This window comes from Giraffa tippelskirchi, chromosome 3 (genome assembly GCF_054371585.1).
Source record: "Giraffa tippelskirchi isolate mGirTip1 chromosome 3, T2T-mGirTip1v1.2.pri, whole genome shotgun sequence".
Taxonomy (NCBI): Eukaryota; Metazoa; Chordata; class Mammalia; order Artiodactyla; family Giraffidae; genus Giraffa; species Giraffa tippelskirchi.
This window is the reverse complement of record NC_137277.1, coordinates 12,867,008-12,879,572: the sequence shown is the minus strand read 5'-3', so window position 1 is coordinate 12,879,572 and position 12,565 is coordinate 12,867,008. Positions and strand designations below refer to the sequence as shown.

The window sequence follows — 12,565 nt, the reverse complement described above, 5'->3', positions numbered from 1 at the left end:
AAAACCATGCACTTCTTTGCTATCACCTATTTCTCTCTCCTTTTCTCCCTCTCTCCCTCCCTCTCTCTCTCTTCTTTTCTCCCAGGCTTTCTGTCCTGATCTCTCCCTCTCATGCCAACTTTCGCCAGCAGTTTCCATCTCTACACCATCTTTGATTTCTCTCTGTCTGCATGTCTGAATCTTATATAATAAAATTGTCAATCCTGAGCCGGCCCACGGGTGCCCAGATGGGCCTTTTGTTTCTGCCTGTGGGGTCAAGGCCCTCAGTACAGGGGGATATTCTGCTCCTTAGACAGCCTGGGACTTTCCCTCGACCCTTCTCTAGGGTAGCCAAAGCCCTCCTGGGCCTGGTTTCTGTCTCCAGCCTGCACTGCTCAGCGCTCTGATCCCTGGTCCTTCCTGTGTACCCCACCCAGCTCTGTCTGCACAGTGGTGGGCTGCTGCAGGAATAGCTGGGGCCTCTGGAAACCACTGAGCTCTTCAAACACCAGCCAAGGAGACTGGGGAGACACAAATCAAAGCTGGGGAAACCCTCTCTGTCAATGGAAATGTCACAGCCATCTCTTGACCCAGCCAGTCACCCTGGGCATCCTGCCCTCCAGTTCTTCAGCTCCATGGACCTGGCAGGGATATTGAACAATATGTTGTCCCAAAGGCCTGACCTCCCAGCGCTTAGAGGTTCAACAAAGTCTCCCATAGTGCCTCTGGGTAGCCCGACTACCTCTTAAAACTCACTATGGATGGGCTCCAAATTGTAGTCTGCTCAGGAAGATCCCCTGCAGAAGGAAATGGCAACCCACTCCAGGATTCCTGCCTGGGGAATCCCATGGACAGAGGAGACTGGCGGGCTACAGTTCATGGGGTCGCAAAAGAGTTGCACAGGACTTAGCGACTAAACAACAACAGCCTAGCAAATGTGGCTTCCCTGGCTCTTCAGGCACGGAAGCAGCTGGACCAGTCTGGTCAGTTTCTGTCCTGGGCTTTGACCTAGGCATCCTGGCTCCTGGCCACACTGGCTGGAGGATGGGAACTGACTGACAGGTGAAGGGGAACAGGTGTGCACCCCACAAACCCTACCTCCAAGCACCTCGCTGGGGCTGCTCCCTGGGGCCAGCAAACCCAGAGGTGGGATTGGGATATTACTTTTGTTTATAGGGAAGATAGAACATCCACAAAACACTAAAGTGGTTTCATGGCTGTTGGGTGGGGAGCTGCCAAAAAACACACTCAGCAAAAGCTTGTGAGTCGGTGGTTCTGTCTGTGTTGAGGGGACCCATCGCCCAGATCTGCATCTCCCCCCACCCATTTCACAGGAAAAGGAAGGGCACGTCCATCTTCCCCCAAGTCTTCCTCTTCCCTTCCTCCATCCCTCTCTGACCTTCCAGTTTCTTAATGTTGTAGAAGCCGACACCAATTACTCTCAAAAGAAATGTTTAATAATCTGTTGCTTAATAGAATCCATCTAGTTGTTTTCAAAATAAGTGTTTGCACCAATGAGTTAATCATTTTGTATTATCCTCCCTACATGTCTCTAGACTTATTGTCAAATATTTTCACATCAGAGATGCTCAGAGGGCCAACAGCAGGCACCTCCATCCTTTGCCCTCCTAGGCTGAGGGTAGGGGCCCCATCCCTTCTCCCCAGGGACTGTGAAGAGGATTTGGAGCAGGAGAAGATTCTACATTGCTAAGCATTCCTTTTTCTACTTCCTTTTCCCTTACCACTCCTTTCACTGTTATTCCTTGGATTGATAAAATTCAGTAATTTATTAAGTGACTATTACACTTAAAATTTATTGAGCACTTACTGTGTGCCAGACAATGTGCAATTGGGCTTAATTTCACACTTGACATCTCATGAAGTCATTATGATTATCCCATAAAGTAGTTTTCCTCTTTAAAAAAAATTTTTAAGATTTATTTATCTTTGGCTGTGCTGGGTCTTCCCTGGTAGTCCAGTGGCTAAGACTCCATGCTTCCAATGCAGGGGATCCCGGTTCAATTCTTGGTCAGGGAACTAGATTCCACCTGACGCAATGTAAAGATCCCACGTGCTGCAACAAAGACCCAGAACAGCCAAATAAATACCAAAAAATAAAAATAATAATAAGTATGCAATGATGCCACTTCCAAGGGACTCTGCTGACAGCGGTCCTGGAAGATCTAAGCAGACAGGAGTTATTGTAATTAACAAATTCACTCATTGAAGATAAAACTGTAGCTAAGACTTGGCCTTAGCTCTGAAGTGGGTCTTTGTTGTTGCATGGACTTTCTTTAGTTGCAGTGAGCAGCAGGACCACTCTTCGCTGCAGTACGACGGCTTCTCATTGTGGTGGCTCCTCCAAATCACCAGGTGCTACATTGGCTGTTTGGTGCTTCCTTTTCCTTTTCTTTTAAAAATAACCATAGTGGGTTTAGGGGGCAGTTTCCATTTTTTCTGCATCAGAGACGGCTTTTCTGCTAGGGTGGTTTTGGCATCTCTCAGTCTGTTTGGACATGACAATTGCATCTCGGGGGAACAGCAACAGGTCCTCTGTGATCACACAACACTACACTGAAGGAAGCAGCAACAATACCAGCCAGCCAGCCAACAAACATTTGTGAAATCTTACTACGTGCAGTTGATTCTTAGGCCCAGTGCTGTGAAGGGTGAAAGGTACAAAAATGCTAGATACTGAATGTCCAAGAGGTTTTCCTGGTTGTTTTTCTTTCTGCATCAGCTCGTTTTCTACAAAGACTAGTCAACTTGCAGCTTTTTCTGAAAGCAAATTCCACGCCAGGAGCTGGTTCAAGCACTTTGCAGGTGTTGATGCATTTCATCCTTACCTCAACCGTATGAGTTAGGTATTGCCTCTGTTTCACACATCTTTCACAGAGATGTGAAATGTAAGAGGGAATCTAGTCAAATACTCCTGTTTACAGAGAAACTGAGGCTCAGAGAGGAAAAGTGACTTACTTGAAGTCACATAGGCATAGCTGTGAATGATGTCAGGTTTGCCGATTCCAAAGCTGATGGTCTTTCCACCCCAAAAGCTGCTAAAAATGATCAACCCTGTGCCTATCCCCTTCCTTCTAGGTCACATCACAGCTGGGGCTCAGGCCCATGGGCTCATAAGTATTGTGAGCACTTGGGGTGCTGCCAAGGGGCACCTTCACCCTCCAAACTCCTCCTTTGCAGCTGAATCCCACTGGCTGCTGATGCTCTCCAAGGAGCCAAATGTTAGAGAGGGTGAGAAATGGATTTTCCACTTGAATTCATCCTCACTGGTCGTTGGTCAGTGTCCTGCTCCTGCTCAGTCACACAGTTCTGCCTGACTGTTTGCAACCCCATGAACTGTAGCCCACCAGGCTCCTGTCCATGGGATTCTCCAGGCAAGAATACTGGAGTGGGTTGCCATTCCCTTCTCCAGGGGATCTTCCTGACCCAAGGATCAAACCCGAGTCTCTTATGCCTCCTGCACTGACAGGCAAATTGTTTACCACTGGAAGCCCCTGGTCAGTGTCTTGCTTTTCCACAAATCTATGCCTTCCTTAAGAACTGGATGGACCCAAGACATGCCCCTATGCAGGGCTGAGCACATCAAATCCTGATAGCTCCCCTCTCCTCCTTTGTCCCTGGACTGTGGCCATGCCAACTGTCCCCACTCCCCACAGCTTACTTTAAAATATATATATTTATTTGGCTATGCTAGGTTTTAGTTGCAGCATGCAGGATCTTCAGTCACAGGATGCTAACTCCTAGTTGCAGCATGTGGGATCTAGTTCTTTGACCAGGGATTGAACTCGGGCCCCCTGCTTTGAGAATCTTAGCCACTGGACTACCAGAGAAGTCTCCAACACGGCTCACTGTTTCGCCCTCATTTCCCTTCCTGCCCAGGCTCCCCTCAAAACCTGGCTCCACATTATTTGTCAAAGAAGCAATTGGGAAATGGCCCCGAAGTGCCGGGATACAGGCAAGGCAAAAGAGCATCCCCTTACAGGGAACACGGAGATGTTGAGGTTTTTCCTCTCGAGGCCCTGGAACAACACGGAACGGACTTGGACTGCGACAGTAAGTGAGAGGACTTTCCCAAGAGCCACAGCTGTGCCCAAATGTGCGCTTGAAAAAAAAAATGTCTGCAGGGATTATTTTCAAAATGGCAACAATAGCTGTGTTAGGAGGGAGAGATTGTAATAATTTTCCCCTCTGGTTTTTAAACTTTGTGTAATACTGCTAGATTGCTTTTATGACAACAGCCATAAAACCAGCTCTCTCCATGGAACTCACTTTCCCAAACAGCCCACCAGGCCTTGCCTTCTCCACTTCTCACACTCAACCAAACCCGCTGTTCTGAGCCACACTCCAGTCTCCCTGCGAGGACCCATGGCTGCTGGGTAGGAGACTCAAGAGGTGCTCGGTCCCTGGCCCTCCCCTGGGGGTAGAGACCATATTTTACCTGTCCCCTTGGCATCCACACAGATTTATGCTCATCCTCTCTCCCTCACTGACATACACAAGCCCCCTCCCATGCACACACACATTCTCACTCACGCACATGTGCACACACTCTCCCCCAGTTCTCTGTAATCAGTACAGTGTGATGCCCACAACAGGGGCCTCAGAGCGGATCCTTCCCTCCTTTCCTGATACTGGCTGACTTGCTGAGGGCAGAGATACATTTTGGATGAAATCCATCCAGATTCGGTTTTCCTGGTGGCTCAGCGGTAATCTGCCTGCCAATGCAGGAGACATAGGTTCAATCCCTGGGTCAGGAAGATCCCCTGAGGAAGGAAATGGCAACCCACTCCAGTATTTCTTGCCTGGGAAATCCATGGACAGAGGAGCTTGGCGGGCTACAATCCATGGGGTTGCAAGAGTCAGACACAACTTAGTGACTAAACCACCAACCACAACCACCCACCTAGGTTCAGATGTTCATACTGACACAACTACCTGTGTTCTCTCTTATCTGGCAGAAGTCAAGGATATTTTAGTGGCTTCATATATTTTCTGGTAAAAGCTAAGAAAAGAAAGTCTTAGAGTTGAAGTGCCTGAGTTTCAATTTCGGCTCCACCATTCACTAGCTGCATGACCTTGGGCAAGATACTGAGCCTCTCTGTGCTCAGGAATAATTTTGGCTTCCCAGAGCTGTTAGGAGGACAGTATGACTTAATATTTGTAAAGCAGGTAGAACACTACCCAACAAGTTGTATATGCCATATAAATAAAATAATTATTTAATTGAAATTGCATTAGCTGACGATTCATTCACTGCCTCTTACTCATTCAGTATGCATTTACTGAGCACCTACTGAGCTCATTAGGCCAGACCTAAAGGGCACACATCTCACGCCCTAGCAGGAAGCACACACACACACACACACACACAATGATAATAAGAGAAAAATTTTTTCTTTTAGAAAAGCATCATAATTCTAAGCAGGAATTTGCACATGATTTAAAGAAAGTCCAGAGAAAGAATAGTTACCTATTACCACATAAACTCAAAACCAAAAACCTACAGTTCAATCCTTTGAATCTGTTTGAAACGTTGAATTTGTTCTGTTTTGTAAATTTAGACCCAGGTTTGGTACACACTAGCCTTTGGGAAAATATTCCCATTCAGTGCCATCTATTCAAGCTCTCTGAATGTTCTTCCTCCTGCTTCCCTCCCTGGGTCTCCCTGATCACCGAGAAAATAAATTCTGAGTTCACCCCTAGTCCTCAGTTAAGGCGTGGGGGAGGGGATATGGGTTTAATCAGACCAATCTTTATTCATTTTTAAAAAACTAACATAACTATTCGGGAGAGGGACAGAGAGAATAGAGGAAACCTCGGTAACTAATAACGTCTCAATTGATGACCAGGCAGCAGTTGCATTTTTAAATCTTGGTGGTTTAACTCAAATCACTTTGTGTGCTACATACGTACAGCTGGTTTAATAACTGATGGAAAAATGAAAATCAGTCAATCCGCACCACTCCCCCAAATACATTCTTTTGAGTGTAATCGCTTTTTAAATGCGCTGAATCCCGTCAAGCCGCTGTCTGCTCAGCCTGTCCACTCTGACCCTGCGGAGTCGGGATCCTCAGGCGAGAGCCTCGCACGGCTCGCCTGCGGCGGCGCCGAGGCCCACCCACCCCTCTCTCCGGCTGCTGCCTGCACGCCTACACCCCGCAAGGCGAACCGCTTTGGGAATCGCCCGGCACCTGCAAGTGACGGCTGGCACGAGCTGCGGGCCGGGGTGTCGACCCCCTAGACCTTCCCCGGGGCCCAGGGGCAGCCCTTGTCACCCCCGAACTTCATCGGACAGACGCCTGACGTGAGATCTGGCGACTTTCCCAAACTCCGGGCGCAGGAATCGCGTCGCCAGAGCCCGGACAGGAGCGGCCAGGCGCAGGGACCATCGAGTGCAAAGGACCGGAGAGCGAACGCTGCGCTCCCGCAGGCGGGCCGGCGCGGCGGCGACTGCGGCGGAGGAACGGTAACTACCGCCGGATGCTCGGTCGGCTCTCCGGAGATTGCGATATTGATCCAGGGCTCGCAGGCGCGGGGGACATTTATCTCCCCGGACTTTCAGGGGCAGGAAGGAGCTCCCAGGAACAGGGCGGAGGCGCGCTGGGGCAGATGGGGAACCTTCCGCCCCCTCCCGAGCTTCCTGTCCCGGGACCCCTGTCTATACGGGACGGGTGGGTGGAGGAGCCTTGAGTCGGTTCCCAAAGCCTAGAGCGATTCCCTTCGCAGAGCTGGTTGCCCGGGTGGGCGGACCCCCCGGACCCCTACCCCTCAACACCAGCCAACATCCCCACAGCTTCGCCACAATGATTTCTTTCTTTCTTTTTTTTTCACCTGAGTTCTCCCCCTACCTCGCAACGCCGGCTCCAGAGGTCCAGGAAGAGGGAGTTGGCCTGCCCCTTAAACCCCGGCCGCCCCCGGACCTGGGGACAGTTCTGCTCAGTGACACCCAATCCCCGCCGCATCACACCCACTGCCCACGGAGCCAGCCCTGAGCGCCCGGAGCTGGGGAGCCCCGGTGCTCGAGGGCTGACTGGCTCGCTCTTACCTTGATAAGCCGGAGCTGCGGGCGCCGTCCCATCCTCGGGCTCGCTCTGTCACCGTGCTGGATGCCTGGGTCCCCGGGACATCCCGGCGGGAGCGGGCTCGGGCTGCGCGGGGTGGGCGCCGGGCTTCTGTGTCGCCGCCGGTGGCGGAGGTGCCCGCCTCCGCGCTCCCTGGCCCCGCAGCCCGGCCCAGCGGGCTCTCGCTCTCCCCTTCCCGGGCAAGTCCAGACGCCGCTTCCGTGGCCGCCTCTCGCCCTCCCGGAGCCCGCCTCGCCCCCGCCGTCTCCCCCTCGGTCCGCGCCGATACTCGCCGCGGCTCCCCGCCCCCTCGCCTGGGCGTCCCCTCCCCTCCTTTCCTCTCCCCTCCCCTCCCGTCCCTCCTCAGCGCCTCGCCCCTCCGCTCCCTCCCCCGCCCCGCCTCCTCGGCCCCGGCTCGTTCCGGGGGCGGCTCCCCGCGCCCTAGCGGCGCTGACCCCCTTTCCTCCAGCCGGGTTTGCGGCAATCGGCGGGGCGCACTGGCAGCGCTGGCGGCCGCCGCAGCCCGGGGAAAAGCTGGGGAGGTGGTGGTGGGGGCGGGGGGTTGGTGGTGGGAGAGGAGGCAGCCTTCTTCCTCCCGCCGGATTTCAGGTTGTTCCCGAGGAGTCAAGGGGAGTCTGAGGGGCTCCTGGGGGGCTCAGGTGAATCTATAAGAGAGAAGCTATTGGAGGCTGGGGAATAGGGCAGCCCGGACTGAGCTGTGCCGCCGCGGAAGCCGGGTGAAGCTGGGCACTGCGTTCGGGCAGTTCTCTCCTTGCCGCGGGGCGGGGAGAAAGTCCCCGCCGCCCCCACCTCAGCGGGGCGAGGGCCAGACCCCCGTGCCTTTGGCACTGATACGCCAGGAGCGCGCTGAGGTGTGACAGCTCTGAGGGAGGAACTCTTCTCATTCATTCATTCATTCGTTCGTAAATTCATTCTACTAACTAAGCGCCTGCCCAGTTTGGTCCCGGCAAGGAGCTGAACCTAGCAACACCGAGAGCAGGCGAGACGGCGGTGCCGGGCAGGACTAGCCGCCCTCTGACCGCGGAGGAGGGGGAAAGTCGAGCGCGCATTGCGCTACAGAGGGGATAGCGGCTGGGAACCCAACGGACTGGGCGAGGAGGAGGCCACAGCGCCCCCTCTCGGCCGAGCGCTCAGGGTAGGGTCAGCCGTCCCGCCAGACCTCCCGGCCTCCATCCAGCTTGGCTCCCTCGCTCCCCATCCCGTCCCCAGCATTGGGAAGCAGCTCCCGACTTCTCCAGCCCCTTGGACTTTCCCCTCCAGCTCTTCTAGATGGACAGACTTTTGACTTCGATGTCTTCCCTCCTTCCACCAGAGCCGAAAGGCGGGTAAAAAAATGTAACTACCCTGTAGATTCTCCTCCTGCAGCGCCAGGAGCAACCCCTCACCAGGAAGCCTGAGCATCCAGGGTGGACCACACTCCCAGAATGGTGGTCAGCTGACTTTGCAACCCAACTCAGAATCTAACCTCCCTGGAGATTCTGTGCACTGCCGCGCCCACCCGCCTCCTTCCTTCCACCCACTTCTCAGTACATTCATGGGTCCAACTGCTTCTTCATTTAGACAGGGAGTTATTGTAAGATGCCTTGTGAGGAAGCTGAGGCGCATAGACGGGTGGTGGCGGGTGGTGGCCGGTCCACACTCACATAGCTGGTAAACCTAGTTCTTAGCCTCCTGATTTCCAGCTCAAAGTTTGGGGATCTGAAGTGGGGAGGGGCAGTGCCCAGGAAACCAACTGGTCACACTGGCTTAGCTACACTGGGTGGCACTTTCTAAACGAAGCACGTGGTCCCCAGTCTTGAAAACCCCTAGTTGGTTGTGTGTGTGCTTAGTTGCTCAATTGTGTCTGACTCTTTGTGACCCCATGGACTGTAGCCTGCCAGGTTCCTCTGTCCATGGAATTCTCCAGGCAAGAATACTGGAGTGGGTTGCCATTTCCTTCTCCAGGGGATCTTCCTGACCCAGGGACTGAACCAGGGTCTCCTGCACTGGCAGGCAGATTCTTTACCATCTGAGCCGTTGGAGCTGGTCATGCTGAGCTTGACACAGACTCACCCCAACCAATCCCAAAGAGATGGATGCACCAACTAGGTTGCCAATTTATTGTTTTCAACAAAAATGAAATGCAAGGTAGTCCAGTATTCTTGCCTGGAGAATCCCATGGACAGAGGAGCCTGGCAGGCTACAGTCCATAGGGTCGAAAAGAGTGGGATAAGACCAAAGTGACTTAGCATGCATGCACACACTAGATTCTGGAGTCAGCCTGAGTTTGAGTCTTGGCTCTTCTGCTGACAAGCTGTATGAACCTGGAAACATATCTAATATTGCCTCAAATATCTCATCTCTATAATGGAGCTAGGAATACCTACCTCATAGGTTAAACAGTGGTTTAAACAAGTTGATATTTGTAAATGGCTAGGCATGATGCCTGGCCTAGTGAACGTTAGCAGTCATCACCACCATCACCACCACCATGATCATCATCATCAAGTGGACCAGATGCTCAAATGCATGGGCAGCGAGGTCCCTCCCCCTAGGCAGTTCTTTGTGGAAAGTTGAATTCTTGATGAGAAGGTCACAGCAGCTATGGACTGTGGAATCAGAGGAGAGGAAGCTGGCAGGTCCTAAGGGAGGTTTGCCCAGCCCTGCAGAGCCCTTGCTCCCCAGCCTTGCTTGACCTTGGAGCTGACTCTCCAAGGACCAGACAGCTCCAGATTTCCAGATTCTGTTTCTCTGTGCTTAATAAATACCACTTTGCCTTTCCGAGCCCCTTCTGTTCTCTCCTTGACATGATCTTTAAATATGCTAATGCCATCGATCAGGCTGTAATCAAGTCTTGCTCTTCCGGCCTCTTTTGGCCTGGGATTCAGACCTTCTCTCTCTAACGGGGAAACTACAGATGGCACGTTTCATCCCCCTGCCCCTTCCCCTCCAGTTGATTGTGTGTTGATTTCATTGACTTAACCACCACACTGACTCCACCCCTGAGTGGGAAGAGGGGGCCTTCTGAATCTCTCCATGACCTACTTATTTATAGTTTTGACCACCTCAGGGGGGTTATGACAGCCTCAGGTTTAACACTCCTTCTGTAAAAGGATTCTATATCCCTTTTTATTTGCCCTGAAATTGCCTCCTTCCACTTTCAAGGGCCCTTTCTGCCCTACCCCTCCTCAACCCCAGCCGCTTCAGCCAATCAGCCTAATGGCTCAGGGTGGTCTCCTTAGCAGCCTTTCCAATCCTCCTCAGGACTGCCTTCTGCTCCATTCTAGCATCTTCTTCCCAGCCAGACCTTTCCCAAACTCTCTTTGGACCCCTCCCTTGCCCTCTCTTCTTCCTATCCGAGCCCAGACCGGAGTCAGCTTTCATCCATTGAACCAGCCAGTTTTGGAAGAAAAGAGAAATATGCGGAATCCAAACAGGAATAAAAGACAACGCCATGTCTTTCCAAACAGTAGGAGAGACAGATATGACAACAGGTAGTGATGGGTGGGACCCAGTGAGAGGGGAATGAGCAAGCTCTCCTCTGCTGTTGGCTTAACCAGTGAGGTCATGGTGTGGAGCTGTATGTCTCAGAACACTTGTGGTGAAAAACCAGTTCTTGATTTTTAAATTTCTAATCTGTTGCAGAATGAAACGATTGCAAAATACAGTAGGAATTGAATTATTAGAAAAAGGAAGCAACGAGAAAGACATACAAACCTAATATTCAGAACATAATAAGAACTCAGTAACTGTAATCTATTATAATTTCTGATCTCATGACTTACAAAAATAAGAAAAAAATAAATACAAAGGAAAAGCCCAATTTTAAAAATTATTAGATCCAATAGACATAAAACTACTCTATCAAATTGCTTAAAATTTTTTACATGCTTACTCTCAATTTCTACATCTACCTTCTCATGACTGGCAACAAATAGTTTGCAGGCAGATCATGCTCGTATGGCGCTAGAATGCTTCTGAAGTATGAGGTCAGGAATGTAGCCTCATGGAGGGAGCAGCTTTTAAAATTGCATCAACATCGAGGGACATGGTGTTAATTACTCATCTGTGCATTCATTCAACAAACATTTAATGAGCAGCAACTATATGCCAGTTGCCGTTAGATGCCGAAGCTAATAAAGATGAATATAACAGGGCCATAGCCCTATTAAGATGTTCAGACTGGAAGGGGAGACAAGCTGCTTTGATGAATAATTAAAACCTAGTGAATTTAGGTCAATAATAGGCCAGGCATCATGGGCATAGAGGGAGAAATATGAATTCTGCTCAGGGCCAATGGGGAAGGTCTATCACGTAAGTGATATTGTGCTGGGGTCTGAAAATGGAGAGGCAGATGTTGAATTCCATGTAGCCTGCCAGCACTCAAGGGATGGGGGTGCAATGACTGGGTGATATTATTCCTTCTCTCATTTAGAACAACAGATAATAACAATACTAATGAAGATTTGTGGGGCAGTTTGTGCCATGTAGCTCTTTTACAAACACTTTCTCATTTAATCCTTACCTGAGCTCAGAGGTTGAGAGCTTGCCCAAGGTCACATGACAGGATTCCATCCCGTGTCCCCAGCTTCCACTCCACGGAGCAGTTGACTTAAGCCTAGACCTTCAGGGAGCTGTGCTGTCACCTAGAGGAGGCCCTGGCTCCAGGAAAACAATGCTCTAAGACCAGTCTTCCCCTTTTTCTTCTCCAAGTGGATGGAAAAACAGAGGCAAGCTACATGACAGAGCTTAACAGTGACAGCAGACACTGTCTGCCAGGTGGGGCGCTGGGTCATAGAGGCTCCTCAGGTGACCTGCCTACTTCTCCTCCTGACACTGAGTTTGTATCAATCAAGGGCAAATGTGCTTATGGTGGGCACAATTACCATATTTTTGCATGTATTAAGTGTGGCCAAGAGGGCCATTGAAGTTGTTTATTTTTAAGAGCAGTTTTTTTTAAGGTGCACTGCAGTAAGAAGGGTTGACACCCTGGGAACATTCTGGAAGTGGAAACAGATCAGAGGTGCCAGTCAGAAGTGCAGAGTCAAAAGGAAGAGCACATACTCACATATCTTTACAGAGGAATAGCATCCGTCTAGCCTAGACGAGCTGAGTGGTTCTCAGCTAGGAGGGCTCCTGCCTCCCAGAGGACATTTAGCAAAGTCTAGAGACATTTCTGGCTGTCACAACTGGGAGAGTTGCTGACATTTGGTGGGCAGAGGCCAGATATGCCACTAAACATCCTACAAAGTTCAAGACAGCCTCCACAGCATAGAAATGCCTCATTCAACTCACCCATAGTCCTAAGATTGAGGCAGTGAAGCCTAGACAAGAGTTTGATACCATGGACAGCAGAAACCAGGCGTTCCACGGGGCTACACTCCAAATCCAGACATTTGACTCTGTCTGAAAATCACTGGAGGGCAAGAGTTTCCCACTCTACACTCTCTGAATTCCATCATTTCCAAAACACTGAGACCCCAAGGAAGGCACTGGGGTGAAACCAA

The 12,565-nt window shown here is 51.0% G+C and overlaps 1 protein-coding gene across 2 annotated transcripts in view; it reads right to left on the bottom strand.

Annotated features, from left to right (window-relative positions):
* The window catches only part of CRHR1 (corticotropin releasing hormone receptor 1), a 61,271-nt gene extending 53,924 nt beyond the window's left edge, over positions 1–7,347 (bottom strand). For both annotated transcript variants that reach the window (XM_081576445.1, XM_081576447.1), the window contains exon 1: positions 7,043–7,347. In XM_081576445.1, coding sequence (XP_081432571.1) covers positions 7,043–7,075 — 33 coding nt within the window. In that variant the 5' untranslated portion in view covers positions 7,076–7,347. The remainder of the gene's footprint in view (positions 1–7,042) is intronic.
* Positions 7,348–12,565: the final 5,218 nt, after the last annotated feature.